The sequence below is a fragment of the Nicotiana sylvestris genome, chromosome 11 (assembly GCF_000393655.2).
Source record: "Nicotiana sylvestris chromosome 11, ASM39365v2, whole genome shotgun sequence".
NCBI classification, from domain to species: Eukaryota; Viridiplantae; Streptophyta; class Magnoliopsida; order Solanales; family Solanaceae; genus Nicotiana; species Nicotiana sylvestris.
The window spans coordinates 136,463,152-136,479,370 of NC_091067.1; the positions used below are offsets into that span (position 1 = coordinate 136,463,152).

At 41.2% G+C, this 16,219-nt stretch overlaps 1 protein-coding gene across 1 annotated transcript; it reads right to left on the bottom strand.

Annotated features, from left to right (window-relative positions):
- Positions 1-781: 781 nt before the first annotated feature.
- On the bottom strand, positions 782-1,777 carry LOC138881697 (uncharacterized). The gene has a single exon (XM_070161946.1). It carries the CDS (start codon positions 1,775-1,777, stop codon positions 782-784), a length of 996 nt encoding a protein of 331 aa, XP_070018047.1.
- Between the last annotated feature and the right edge of the window lie 14,442 nt (positions 1,778-16,219).

Here is a 16,219-nt window from a genome sequence, read left to right on the forward strand (position 1 = left end):
ATGAAAGACTACTCTAATCTATCAAAAGCCTTCTCCAGATCAATCTTTAGAATCATGTTAGAGGATTTGCCTCTCATTTTCCAAAAGTGAGAGATGTATTCTTGGACTATGATAACATTGTCTGAAGCTTTCCTGTTGGAGAGGAAGCTAGCCTAACTAGGTCCAATGATGTGAGGGAGGTAAGGCTTAATTCTATTAACAATGATTTTTGTTACTGCCATATAGACAATATTACATAAGCCTATGAGCCTAAAGTTTTTGATCATTAAGGCTTGAGGGCATTTTGGGATGACTCACAGGAGGGTTTCATTCATGACTAAGTTCATAGTTGATGTGAAGAAATAATTTTTGCAGAATTGGATGACATCCTTACCCATTATGTCCTAGTATTTTTGATAGAAGAAAGGATGAAGGCCATCAGGACCAGGCGCTTTGAAAGGCTTGAAGGATAATATGGCCCTTTTGATTTCACTATCTCTAAGAGCCATCCCAATTATTGTTTGTTGAATATGAGAGAGGCAATGACCCTGAATTTCAGTGGAGGACAGGCCATTCTGTGACTGGGGGAGGGATGATGTATAAAGTTCTTGGAAGAACTTTGAGATTGATTGTTTGATTTCCCCAGGCTCAAACATCCACTAACCAGAGTCATCTATAAGGGAAAGGATTTTGTTCCTCCTTCTTCTATTTAGAGTAGAGGTGTGGAAGAATTTTGTGTTGGCATCTCCATTTGAGAGCCAGTGTATTCTAGACTTCATTTTCCAAAAGTCCTCTTCATTCTTCAAGAAAAATCTAAGCTCCTCAATGAGGTTGCTTTCAAGGACTTGTAGTGAGGTGCTAATGGGATAATTTGGGGATTACCTGGTATCCTTGCTAGCAGCCTCTTCGTTTTATGGAAGATGTTTCCAAAGGTATGTTTATTCCACTTGAGAGCATTTTCTTTGAACAAAGAGGTGGAAAAGATTAGGGTAAAATCAGGCTTAAAGGAATCCCTAATTAAGTTTTGAAACAGAGGATGGCTGCACCACATTAATTCAAACCTAAAGGGTTTGTTGAGAGGGGTATAACTGTTATTGCTTAGATTGACAAGCATGGGGCAGTGGTCAGAATGGGTCTTGGGAAGGTGAGTAATGTTAGCTTCAGGGTACTCATTTATCCATTGGTTATTAGCAAGACACTTGTCAATTCTTTCTAGGATTAGACTGGACCTATTATTGTACCTCTTGTTAGACCAAGTATATTTACTACCTTTAAATCCTAGGTATACAAGGTGACAATTGTTGATACAATTCCAAAAGGAGTTGCTCCTTTGGGTGTTTATAGGGTGTCCCCTAAACTTGTCTATTGCTTTCAGGACTTCATTGAAGTCTCCACCTACAAACCAACTCCCTCTGTGATTTTTGGAGATATCAACTAAGCTATCCCAGAGGGCCTTTCTATCCTCAATGTGGTTGCTAGCATAAATTGCAGAAAAAAACAAAGGGGGGTTTAAGGGTAATACCTTAACTATGGCATGGATACCCTGGGAATTTACAGCCACTTCATCAACTTGGAGGGAAGAATCCCTCCACATTATCACTATACTTCCATAGTGGCCTACAGTAGGGAACTGAATATGCATGTCAAATTGAAGCTCTTCAGTTAGCTTTTTGTGGTCTGCCATTTTGGTCTCCAGGAGAACCAGCATCACAGGCTTATGCATTTTGACCATGTCTGAGTAGTGCCTCTTAAACTCCGCACTGTTTGCCCCTCTAACATTCCATATTATGAAGTTCATTAGAGGGTTCAGTGAAGGAGGGTTGTTGCTCGTTGATGCCTTGTCCCTACCCTAGGGTTGCATCACTTCTCTCCCCCTGTGTTGAGATTGTTGGGATCTCATCACTGGGGTTAGGGTTAGAAGGGGTTTGAGTGTAACTTGACTCTGGTGAGAGGAAAAATCCATTCCGCATTGAACTAGGTTCTATGGGCAAAGAAGAATCAAAGTCTCGCTGTGTTCCACACTGAACTCCACAACTCTTACTGCTTCCAGCTATAGTGAGTTCACCATTACTAGGTTGTCGATTGGGTTGCTTCCTAGTCTATTGGCACCTTGTGATTCCTCAGTAACTCCAAGGCTATTGATATTCTTTTTGAGATGTTCCTCAAAGGCGACTGATGTTGTTTCTCCTGGGCTGGTTGCTGATGGTTCTCTTGCACTGAAGGTGAAGTTTTCTAGGATGATTTCGGTTAGAGGATTTTGAACTGAAGGGTTGCATAGGGGTCCTCTACTAATGGGTTTGGGAAGAAGGAGATGCTGTTGAATATCTACTATATCCTGTCGTGGAGAGATGAATCGCTATTCTGTTGCATGTGGGTTGGGTGGGACTGGTCCATGACTGTCTGCCATATTTGTGCTCCAAGCATCCCCAAACCCCTATTTAGGGCTTCTGCAGTTACACTTGCTAGATGAGCTGGGTTCTGTATGATTAGAGAGATCGGTTGATCTCCCAACTAAAAATTGTAGCATATGGCTTATCCATGGAGTACCAATTCCAACCATGACGTTGGTAAGTGGTCCGGTGGTGGTGGGATAGAGGTTAGGAAGATTGGGGGTTTGGGATTGGGTTTCATTTTTGGCTTTCTTTTGTCTACCCATTTTTGGATTAGTAATAAAATGTAGGGTATTGGGGTAATCAATCATTTTTGGGGGTTGTGGATTTGGATTTGGATCGGCAGACATGCTTAATGTTTTAGAGTCAGTGTCTGATACACTGGTAATGGGATTATTGTGATATCCGGTTGAGTTGATGGGTTCTGTCAAATCACTTTAGATTTCTTGATTATTCAGCTTTGGTTCCTAAGCTTTCATGGATGGGTTTTTTCTAGTTGGTATTGGTAGATGAGACGTAGTGTTGTAGGGGTCATGATTGGGGTCTACCATGGAGTCTATGTTTGCAAAGGTAGAAGATGGCCCAATCTGGATTTTTTGGTTTTCAACTTGGCCTTTGGGCTTAGTTGACTTTGGGTGTGGGGTATTGTCCGTTTGGTTTGGGTTACTGAGTATGGGGTTCGATTTGGTTTTTGTTTGTGTTGTGGGCCCCTGTCCGATAATTGTGTGCTGTTGTGCATTCCCTGGGTCCGCTTTTCTTTTAACGTTTGTATTGGGCCTTTCTCCTGTGGGCTGCCCGGCTGTAACTTGGTTTTGAGCTTGTTGTCTCTTTGTATTGGTTGGTTGGGCCCAGTCCATATTCTGTAGAGGGTTAGATTTAGAGGTGTATTGGAAAGTTTTAGTTTCAAGGAACTTACTGGATTTAGAATCGAACATTTTTACTTTGATGCCTTCTGGATTTGCTAGTTGTATGCCCTTTCTATTCTTGTCCGTTGCTTCATTTTGCTGCGTTTTGTTCTCTTTTTTACGCTCTTTGGGGAAAGAGACCACTTTCCATTCTTCTTCTTCCTCATTATTTAGTGTTTGACTTGAATCGCCCTTTGGCTTTGTATTTGAGAACTATGGGCTGTCTTGTATATTTGTTTGATGTTGTTTAGGTCTGTGTGAGCACCCTCTTGTAGTGTGCCCTATCCTTCCACAGCTAGTGCATAATATATTTTCTCCTTCATAGACCACTAGCTGTTTATGGTCCCCTATTGTAACTGAGGAAGCAACTAGTATTTCCAAGAGTACCTGGATACATATTCTTGCGTATCTACCTCTGAGAGTGGCTGAGGTGCACGTATCAATTTTTAGGAGTTTCCCCAATTTTCTGCCTACTTTTTCTAGGACCTATTTGTCGTAGAATTCAGTGGGTAATTATAGTAATCTTACCCAGATTGCAGTGAAAGAGAGTGTCGCTTCTTGTGGAACGAATTTGGGTTCCCATCTTCTGACTGAGAGGAAGCTTCCAGAGATGAACCATGGCCCTTTTTGTATGGCTTTCACTAGATTTTCCTCTTTACCAAATTTGACTATGAAAACAATCCCATTCTAGGTCAATCAAGATCAACTGTTTGGATGAATTCTATAGATCAACTAATTTAGATCGAAGGAGATAGTGGCATTTGCTTTCCAAAGAGCTTTATGATGACTGAGTAACGTCATGGTTCATATAACTTGTTTTTATCCTCTTGAGAAAGTAGGATTGGACCTGATGTTTCCTTCCCTTTTTGTTACGTTATGGTGGATTCTAGTACTGTAGTGTAGTAGTCAGCTTGTGTTGTATTTTGCTTATGTAGGAGCATTTCCTTATAAGAGTGGGATTGGGGTGTGTCTTCTTCTATGACAGTGTCATCCGGTGGTTCCGGTGTTATGTAAGGTAGTTTGGGTGGATTTTCCATTAGTTGTTTATAGTGATGGATGAGAGTTTCTCTCTCTGGATTATTCGATACTTGTTTATCAATTTAACTCTTAATACTATAGTATGATCGATTTACTCTAGTTTCGAATTTTTTAACTGGCAACGATCTTCTTGCAATAAAAAAATTATGTACCTTAGTAGTTTTGTCAATTTGACAAATAATTTACTTATATGATATGTTTGAAAAAGAATTGAATGAAGACTAATTATTTGTTCTCAACATTAATAGAAAACATTTAGTTTTTGTTAATTTAAATTCTTAATATTAGTTAGTCCCAAGTTTTAAATACTAACTCTATTTATAACCTTATTAAATAAGAAATCTATTTTCAAATAGTAAAAAAAGCCATGGGATAATTCGCTAATTTAAATCAACAAAATTTTGTGTATCAAATTCTTCTTCATTATAATTATTTAACACAATAGTTTGTAAAATAGATATTGGAACACAAAAAAATCAAAGTCGGAAACTTTTGAGCCTTTAGTAGACAATAAATTTGCGCCGAGAAAATAAAATCAAGACCGAAAATATCGCAACAATCGTAGTATTTTATTTCGAATATTTGAATGTACAATCTCTATGATTCCTCCGATTCTACTTTTCTAGTATAAATTTAAGGGACTTTGAGTTTGATCTTGAATTTGAATTTGATTTAACCGTCGCGAACACTTTGATTGTTGCCACGAATTGTATCACGAACAAGTAGCCTTGATCTTGAACGCCTTGTATTTGATTTGACTTCTTTCTTGATCTTGAATACTTGAATTGTTCTTCATTCTTGAGCTTGAATACTTGAATTGTTCTTCGTTCTTGAACTTGAACTTGGTTGCTTGAAGTCTAAAACTTGTAGAGAAATATGCGGTGTTTGATCCACGAGCTCTCTCTTGCTTCTTGTTATAACTTGGTGTCTTTTCTGAGTTATCAAGACCCCTATTTATAGTTGTGTAAGGGAGGAGTTGTGATAAGAACAAACTCTTTTTGACCAATCAAATTGAAGTGTGACATGCCGCATTTGATTGGCCAGAACATGTCACTTGCACACGTGGCACGATTTTATTGGCCTTTTAGTGTGACTGGGCATGCCTTGTCATTTTGACACGTAACATAATCCTATTGGTTCTTCCGCTTGACTTGGCCCGCCACGTGATTTGACATGTGACACCAAAATAGGCCTCTGGGAAGATTATATCTTGGGCTTGATGAAGTGGACTCATCACTTTAGCTAAATTAAATGGGCTATCCCAATGGATTAAGACTTATTGATTTAACCCATATGTATTGGACTTATATAATTAATTCATTTATATATTAGCCCATAATATTTATTTGGACTAATATATCTTGAATTTAAAATATAGTCCAAATTATTTTATGGATTTAATTTTAAGTAAAATTTATATGCCTACAAGTGCCCCAAGGCTTGCCAATATGTATATTTACTTATCTCGAAAGACCAGTCTTGAAGTACAGATGGTTACATCATTTATGGCTCTTTCTTTTACCAGTCGCAAGATATTGAAAGCCCTCGAATCACGTTAGAACACTGGAACAAATATGCAACTTAGCTTGCAAGTACATTCCATAATCTCTAAACTAAGTTAATCTCTAAACTAAGTTAGGTATTATCGTGGCCTTTCACCAGTGACTCACTTTCCAACTTTTCTAATTCAAGTAGACTTCTAAGACCTTAAATTCATGCCCCTTACCACGTCCGACATTATTTTGTCATAATCCGACAGTGTTCAATTTAGTTAAGACTTCCGCATGTAGATGAATCCTTCTAGGAGACCATTTGTATAAGCTACCTCCCACATCGGTATTTATTCTTTTCACGGCCACCTTTTGACATCTATAAATACCGTAAATCCTTTATTGTATTAGCATCACTTTCAGCATTTGCAAACCACATTGAGTCTAACGACTTCGAAGCATTGACACGAAGGTAATTTCTTCTTCTTTTCTTGTGCTTTCTTGTTTTGTTGTCTTTTTGTTTTCTTCTTTTTTGTAGGTCAAGTGAAAAAGATATGTTCTTGTTCAACAAGATGATCCCCGCATGAAGAAAGCGGTCTTAAGGTGTAGGGGGATGGGTACTCATCCTTGCCCGAATATCGGAGAGATTACTCTCAATGTGGCTCGACTACGGAAAGATTACTCAAAATGGCCCGATTATTAGAAAGATGACTCTTAATGTGGCCCGACTATCAGAGAGATAACTCTCAAAACGGCCCGACTATCGGAGAGATTACTCTCAATGTGGTCTGACTATCGGAGAGATTACTCTTAAAATGACCCGACTATCGGAGAGATTACTCTCAAAATGACCCGACTATCGGAGAGATTACTCTCAACGTGGCCTGACTTTCAGAGAGATTACTCTCAAAATGACCCGACTATCAGAGAGATTACTCTCAAAATGACTTGACTATCGAAGAGATTACTCTCAATGTGGCTCGACTATCGGCGATGCCAACTTAAGGTGCAAAGGGACTCATATGTCCACCTTAAGATTGGAAAGTTATAGTTTCTTTTAAGGACAAACCCGCGAAGAGGCCAACTTAAGGTGCAAAGGGACTCATATGTCTACCTTAAGATTGGAAAGTTATAAAGTTTCAACTCGAAGACGACATCAACTTGAACACTTGGAAAACATTGAAGATTTGGCGGACTTTGCAGACTTCAACTCGAAGATTTGGAGGGCTTGAAAAATTCAACTTTAAGATCGGCGAATTTGACGACTGAAACTTAAAGGTCGAAGGACTTGAAGACTTCAACTTGGAGACTTGGAGGGCTTAAATATTTCAGCTTCTCTTACATTGTCCGACTTTTATCTTAGTCGCATAATTTTTAGCTTTACGTGCTTGTAACAAGAGATTCATATCTTGTTGCGGGAGAGTCCAAAAAATGAACCGTTTGATTTCTCAAAAATTAACCTTCAATATCTAAAATATATGCAAAACTTAGAATCAGACACCTTCAGAATGGTCCCAGATAATATCTTGAAATCAACTTTATATTGCACCACGCTATTTTGTAGTCTCCCCAGAACAAAATCATATCTTGGTATTGAAGCCTCAAGATCGGAAGATGTCTTACTTGCCATCAATCAAAATTTAAGAGTTATATTCTCACAAATATCTTGGGTTCAAGTCTCACCGAAATTGAAATGTTATGCCAAACAATCTTTTCCTTATACTTGTGTTTCCTTTTGACGCCTCTCTTCTCTTCCTCGTTTTTTAAGGAAGATGGCGGACTTGGAGACCAACAAACTTGAAGGTTTGGAGAACCTAAAGACATAAGAATCCCTGGACTTCAATGCAAAATACTTGACATCCTCCTAAAATCGGCCCATTGAAGATATCAATTTACCATAGAGGGTTTCCCCCTTTAAATCAAATGAAATCAAAGTTCAACAGGAGGATTTCATTTCAGCTTGATCTTATATTCCTTCATACTTCATTCGAAAAACAATTGGGGCAACATGTATCTTTGAACTTATGCGACTGAACTTAGAATGAAACTCTGGCGAAGAGGATTAAGTCATACCGTAGTTCAGATTGGGTGATTTTTTTTTATGTCCTAACTTTTGCCTAGGCCGCCTCTTTGGAAGTTTTCAACCTAGCTGACTATTTTTTTTACGTCCTAACTTTTGCCCAGGCCGCCTCTTTCGAGATTTTCAACCTAGCGAACTTTGTTTCTATATAGGGGGCCGTACACAGTTTAGACTCATGCGGGCTAGGAGTGTAGAAATATGCAGTTTAAGCTCTTTGCGTCAAGAAGCATTGCAACTTCAAGGATAATACTTCTTCAAACACTTGCCATTGATATGGCCGATTCTCATACCATCTGCATCAACCATCTTGTAAGCCCCACTTGAGTAAGCTTCTAGTACGATATATGGCCCATCCCATTTTGAAGTGAACTTCCCTACAGGTTTATGGGAAGTAATTATGGGTCTTCGTATGTCAAGGACTTTATCTCCTACTTGAAAGGATCTCGGGCGAACACTTTTATTGAAGGTGCGAGATAATCGAGCTTGATAACATTCAAGACTCTGTTGAGCTTCCAACTCTGCTAATCGAAGTCGAGCATTTTCTTCATCAATGATTCCTTTTTGAATAGCCAGTCGTAACTGATCGCAACGGACTCAACCTAAGGAAGAGTGGGCGCTAATACTTTTACCCAATAATGGTATCGGGGTCAATTTTACACAGGAAGCTTCAATTTGGAGTTGAGTGTTTGTATGGTCTAGGACTATGTTTTTGCTCCTAATTGATTAACATTTTCGGTTTTCTTTCGACTATCAACTACAATTTATCAACTACAAGTTTAAAGCTAAGTTAGACTAAGATATTGATTCTAAGTTGTATGCAATATAGAGAAAGACACTAGGGTCGTGGCATGTACCTAGGGGGTCAACTAACGGGTAGAGATTTCTAATGCAAGAATGATGAATATGGGACTGATACTATAACCATTGCACTTTTGCACCTACTCTCACACCTCTCGGTAGAGAGATTGATTTTTCCCAATTGACACTCTCTCGACCAATTGGGTAGGCCAATTTGCCCAAACAACTTATGGTTCAAGTTGGGTAATTACTCTCTCGAGGTTTAACCCGTTAATTGGGACTACCATTCTCATGGGTCCATCCCAATTCCTTGTTGGAATTAATCTTGAGGTCATAGACTCTCTTTCTCAAGAAGAGTCAAGACTCACTAAGCTAGACTTAGTGTTTGCAACCACCAAATCTTAATAAAAACATAATATTAATCCAAATAACAAATACCCAACATCATTCATGCACTAAACAATCATTCGCCATCTCAACACGTTCTTTGAAGAAGCCCCAACCCTCTCTAGTGCGGAATTGTGCTTGCACATGAGGGTTGAGAGGGACAAGATCGGCATCTATGAACCGCCTCTCCGGAATCAGTTTCCTTTTGGGCCACCACTCCCGGAATCTGTGGAAAGCAACCTCACTAACAAACATGTCTGCCCATGCCTCCGGTTTTCTAGTACGCTCTATCCCCCCTACCTGTGGCTCACCTCCCTCAGCATACCCTCCACTCTCCCCTGATGATGAAGCTGTGGGAGATGTGGTGTATTGCTCTTCTTCTCTTGCTACGGACTCATTAAACGAGTCTGAGATGACATTAACCGGCTTCTTGGAGGATGCTACATTACCATGATCCAGGGAAGGGCAATCACGGAGCTGAAATGAAGGGGACATGTGGGTGGGGGCAGACTCCGTGGTAATGCTCCGTGAAGGTGCATACTCACTCCCCGTGGAATGAGATGCAGCTCTATCAGCTTCCTGGATTATCTTCCGGGTTTTCTTTATCAATTCCCTGGTTTGAGGAGTGAGTTTCACAATCCTCTTGCTTTTTCCCCTCGAGAGGAACCACCTCTCCCGGGTTGTATTTCTTTGCCCGCTCATTTTTAACCATTGTCTGCAAGGAATACATGTCTAACATTGTTAGTAGAAACACATAAGGTGAAGTAGACAGTTCAGTTGAATGAAAGAGTGCAGACACAGTGACACAGACAAAGGGGTGCGGACAGCACCAAAAGGCACGTGGTCCGTGCAGTATACTGACACCAACACTTACCTCTCTGGATAAACCGACGCGGTCTGCTTATGGACCGCGACCGCGTTGGTTTAGCGCGGACCGCACAGAAATGGTACGCGGTCCACGCAGGTGAAATACCCAATTGTTGACCTCTCTGAACTCTTCACAAGCGGTCCGCACTGTTTTGGACCGCGGTCGCGCTGGGCTCACGCGGACCACACACAAATGGCACGCGGACCGCGCAGAAAAGTTCATCATCTCTTAACCAGAGTCACGTGGACCGCGAACAAATACTGCGCGGCCGCGTAGGGCTAATTTAACTGAGCCGGGTGTTTGTTCAATTAAATCTAATTTTTGTTCAGCTTTTTGGGTCCTAAGTGTCCCTACTCAGTTATTTAACAAGATTCCATGCCCATGATTAAAGAAAAACACATAAAAATCTAAGCTAACAGTTAAACTAAGAAGAAAAAGATGAAAGTAAGAAGTTACACTAGTAGAAAGCAATTAAACGAAACAAAAATTAGACTATAATTGAAATGAATGAGAGTTGTTACCAGGGATTAATGAGATTTCAACTATGTGCACAATTTGTCTTGATGAACAGTGAAAATAATAGCTGAGGTGTAAATTTGGCAAAAAGGTTTAAATGAGGCCCAGGGCCTCTATTTATAGAAAACTCTGGGACCCAGTACATACCTACCAACGCGGCCGCACAAAAAGGGACACGGACCGTGCTGGATTTTGCATCCTACACATTAGCTGTTCAATCCACGCAGACCGCACTGTTTTGGTGCGCGACCGCGTGGGACTTTGTCAGAGACTTGGTAACTTCAGCCATCCCAGCGCGGACCGCACTGCTTTGGTGCGCGTCCGCATGGGACTTTGCCAAAGAGCATGTAATTCTGTGTCCTCCAGCGCGGACCACACAGAAATGTCACGCGGCCGCGCTGGATCTTATGGGCCTTAACCCTTCAGCTTCTCAAACCTATGCGGACCGCACTGTTTTGCTGCGCGGTCGCGTAGGCAATATTCAGAAATTGACCATTTTGCACTTTTGCTCTGCACTGGTTCAACATTATCCCTGCAACACTTCACAAACTATCAGCTCAAAAATCCTACTCTATAACAGAAAACCAAAGAAAAAGAAAAAGACATGGGTTGCCTCCCAAGAAGCGCTTGATTTAACGTCGTGGCACGACACATGTTACCATTACAGTCATTTCAAATAAATGAGTGTCACCACGTGGCTGTCATCAATCTTGCCCAAATAATGCTTGACACGATGCCCATTGACCCGGAAAACTTCACCATTCTTATTTTTGAGATCAATGGCACCAAAAGGAGTTACACCAACCACTTCAAATGGGCCGCTCCACTTAGACTTCAGCTTGCCCGGAAATAACCTGAACCGGGAGTTGAAAAGAAGAACCATGTCACCAACTTTGAATTCCTTCCCTCGGGCATACTTTTCGTGAAGGTGCTTCATCTTGTCCTTATACAAGGACGAGCTGGAGTAAGCATGAAACCTAAACTCATCAAGTTCATTCAATTGCTCAACCCGGAGATTTGCAGCGACATCCCATTCTAAGTTCAACTTTTTCAGGGCCCACATAGCCTTATGTTCCAATTCTACCAGAAGATGAAAAGCCTTCCCAAACACAACTGATACGACGACATACCAATCGGAGTCTTGAAAGCTGTACGATAAGCCCAAATAGCATCATCCAATTTCTTCGACCAGTCGGTCCTATTTGCATTAACAGTCTTGGACAAAATGCTCTTGATCTCACGGTTGGACACCTCAACTTGGCCACTCGCTTGAGGATGATAAGGAGTGGTCACCTTATTATTTACCCCATACTTGGCTAGCAAAGAGTCAAAAGCCCGGTTGCAAAAATGAGAACCCCCGTCACTGATGATAGCACGTGGAGTGCCAAACCTCGTGAAGATACTCTTTTTCAAGAACGCCACCACACTTCAAGCTTCATTATTTGGCAAAGCTATGGCCTCAAACCATTTCGACACATAATCAACCGCTACCAAGATGTAGGTGTTGCCACAAGAACTTACGAATGGTCCCATAAAGTCTATCCCCCAAACATAAAAAATGTTAACCTCTAGAATTGTGTTAAGGGGCATCTCATCTTTCTTCGAAATCCCTCAGGCATGTTGGCATTCATCACATCTTTTCACAAAGTCACCGGCATCCTTGAACAAAGAAGGCCAATAGAAACCATAACTCAACACTTTAGACGCCGTCCTCGCCCCACCATGATGGCCACCATAGGGCGAAGAGTGACAAGCTTCCACAATACTCAATTGCTCTTCTTTGGGAACACACCGGCGAATTACACCATCGGTGCAAATTTTGAAAAGATACAGCTCATCCCAATAGTAGTCCAAACAATACCTCTTGAGCTTCTTCCTTTGGTTAGAAGAGAGCTCATACAGAACCACACCGGTAATAAGATAATTAGCAATGTCGGCAAACCATGGAAGTTGAGGTAAGATATTATTTGTTCTAGATCCTCTACCTCCTCCCCCGCTATCACATTGTCGAGAGGGTCATTTGCATTGAGAGCCATTGTACCTGATTGATCAACACAAACAAAGTTAGTAAATAAGAAGGAAAGAGAAGCAAAACACAATACTAGCTACACAAATAGTCAACACCGTAAAGCTCCCTGGCAACGGCGCCAAAAAGTGATCGCAGCGGACTCAACCTAAGGAAGAGTGGGCGCTAATACTTTTACCCAATAGTGGTATCAGAGTCAATTTTCCACAGGGAGCTTCAATTTGGAGTTGAGTGTTTGTATGGTCTAGGACTATGTTTTAGCTCCTAATTGATCTTCTAATATTTTCTGTTTTCTTTCGACTATCAACTACAATTTATCAACTACAAGTTTAAAGCTAAGTTAGACTAAGATATTGATTCTAAGTTGTATGCAATATAGAGAAAAACACTAGGGTCGTGGCATGTACCTAGGGGGTCAGCTAACGGGTAGAGATTTCTAATGCAAGAATGAAGAATATGGGACTTATGCTATAACCGTTGCACTTTTGCACCCACTCTCACACCTCTCTGTAGAGAGATTGATTTTTCCCAATTGACTCTCTCGAGACCAATTGGGTAGGCCAATTTGCCCAAGCAACTTATGGTTCAAGTTGGGTAATTACTCTCTCGAGGTTTAATCTATTAATTGGGACTACCATTCTCATGGGTCCATCCCAATTCCTTGTTGGAATTAATCTTGGGGTCATAGACTCTCTTTATCAAGAAGTGCCAAGACTCACTAAGCTAGACTTAGTGTTTGCAACCACCAAATCTTAATAAAAACATAAGATTAATCCAAATAACAAATACCCAACATCATTCATGCACTAAACAATCACACCCATTAATTACCCACACTAGGGTTGAGCCACAACCCTAGCTAATGGGTTTAGCTAGCCATAATAGAAACAGAAATTGAAGAAATAGTAGATGAAATTAACATAATAATTAACTACAATGTTAATCTACTCAAATCCACGTTAATACTAGAAGAAATTGCCCAAAATAGGCTAAAACTATGAAATCTCGAGTTCAGCTGCTATCTGATAAAAACCAGAAACTGAAAACTGCATCTAAAAAGGAAAATGTTCTATTTATACTACACAGAAAAAACCGGACAAATATACCCCTGAGGGTCTGGCGCGGACCGTGCACAAATGACGCGTGGCCGCGTAGGGGTTTGGGTCTTCATATCTTGCTTCTGACACTTGGGGACGAGGACCGCGCAAATGCGACGCGCGACTGCGTAGGGCGTTTCCACGCGGACCGCAATGGTTAGGTGTGCGGGCGCGTGGGCGTTTGCCTTGAATGACCGAGTCTTTGACACTCTTGGGCGCAAACTGCGTGGAAAGGAGCACAGACCGCGCATCTAGACTTGAAAATTGCATGGTCTCTGAACTATCCTGCGCGGCCGCATGGCAAAGCAGTGCGGACCGCACAGGTTGACCTTGAAATTGCATGGTCTCTGAACTATCCTGCGCGGCCACGTGGCAAAGCAGTGCGGACTGCGCAAGTTGTCTTGGAAATTGCCCAGCCTCTGAACTCTCCTGTGCGTCCGCGTGACACATCAGTGCGGACCGCACAGGTCATTTTGTTCCCCACTTCAGTTGTCTTTTGACACTTGGCAGATTTCACTCCTTTTTGAGCCGATCTTTGGTATTTGTCATCTTGTCGCTCAAACCTGCAATCAAGCGCAACTTGTAAGCATTTTGGGACTAATTTATGGCAGTTAATGCACAAGGCTTAGGTAAGAATGAGTATAAAACATGTAGAAATCACAGTTATCAGTAACAAAGGTATTTGACGCTCAAGTGGCAAGACGGCTTCGACCCCATAAACGAGTGAATAAGGAGTCGCCTGTGTTGGCGTGCGATGAGTCGTCCTATATTCCCATAGAGCTTCTTCCATATGGTCATTCCAATCTCGTTTGGATTTGGAGACGACTTTCTTTAACAAGTTGCATAGAGTCTTATTAAATGCCTCAGCTAGACCATTGGTGGCAGCATTGTACATCGAAGAGTTACGTTGCTTGAAGCCAAAGATATCACAAATATTGTTCATCAACCTATTATCGAATGGCTTTCTATTATCCATTATTATGTAACGAGGAATGCCAAAGCGATAAATAATGTTTACTCGGATGAAACTTGCAATATTTTCCTTCTTTACTTCCTTAAGAGCAACAACTTCAGCCCATTTTGAGAAGTAGTCAGTTGCAGCCAAGATGTATAGGTGCCCACTAGAGGACTTTGGTAGTGGTCCAACAACATCCAATCCCCAAGCGTCAAATGGCCAGGATGCAACAGTCGGGTGCAACACTTCAGGAGGTTGATGAATAAAATTTCGCATGGAATTGACAAGCCTTGCATCTTCGAGCATAGTACAAGCAATCTTTTACCATCGTTGGCCAATAATATCCCATCCTTTTTATATGGAAGTGGAGCATTGGTCTAGACTGGTGTGACCCACAAACCCCAGAATGTTCCTCTTGCAAAGCTTGGAGGGCTTCATTTTCTCCTAGGCATCGCAAGAGTACTCCTTCAAATGACCTTCTGTATAGAGTATCCTTGTAGTAAAGGAAGTGAGGTGCACGACGATAGATTTCAGTCCTTCTCCTCGGATTTTCTGGAAGTATCCCATAGCATAAGTAACCGATAATGGGTTGTCGCCACTCTTCTTTCTCAACTTCAGAAACAACAACAAGATGTTTGAGTTTGTTTTCTTCACCTTCAGCCTCATTTGGCGGCGGTACTACCCATTTTTGGCAGACGGTAACTTGCGCTTGGTCAGGCAGGGCTAATGATGAAGCTAGAGCAGCTAAAGCATCAGCCTTCTTATTTTCTTTCCTTAGCACATGCTGAATAGTCACATCACCGAGCCATCCCATCAACTTTTTAGTGTAATCATGATATGAGCATAGTTCAGGCTTCTTAACCTCGTAACTACCCAAAAGCTAATTGACAACTAACTGGGAGTCACCAAAGACTTGCAATTGCAATTTCTTCATATCAACGACCATTTCAAGCCCAAGTATTAATGCTTGATACTCAGTAATATTGTTGGAACAGAGTTGTGTCAAGGTGAAGGAGTAGGGCAAGACTTCAACTTGGGGAGTGACAAATACTACGCCAGCCCCGGCTCCCCCATGATGCGCAACACCATCAAAGTACATCTTCCATGGAGGTTGACCTTTAATGACCATTGCGTCCTCATAGGTAGTTCATCAGTTAGCTCTCAGTCATTAGGTATCGGATGATCTGCCAAAAAGTCTGCCAATGCTTGTCCTTTTACAACCTTTTGAGGGATGTACAAAATCTCGAATTTTTGAAATTGGAGGTACCGTCTCGCTAGTCGATCACTACGAACATGTTTTGACATCACGAACTTGATAGGATTTGCTTTAGAAACAAGACGAACAGCATAATCTTGAAAGTAGTGCTTCAACTTTTGAATTGAAAAGACTAGCGCCAAACACAACTTTTCAATTGGTGAATAATTCAACTCGTTAGGTGTGATCATCCTGCTCAAGTAGTAAAGAGAATTTTCTTTCCCCTCACTATTTTCTTGGGCCAACAGTGCTCCAACAGACCTTTCCTGTGCCGCAACGTATAGTATCAATGGCTTTCCAGGTATAGGAGCTGCTAAAACTGGAGGCTTCATCAAGTAAGTATTTATACTTTCGAAGGCATTGCTACAAGCTTGGTTCCACTTGAAAGGAACGTCTTTCTTCATGAGGCGACTAAATGGTTGACATCTCCCAGGC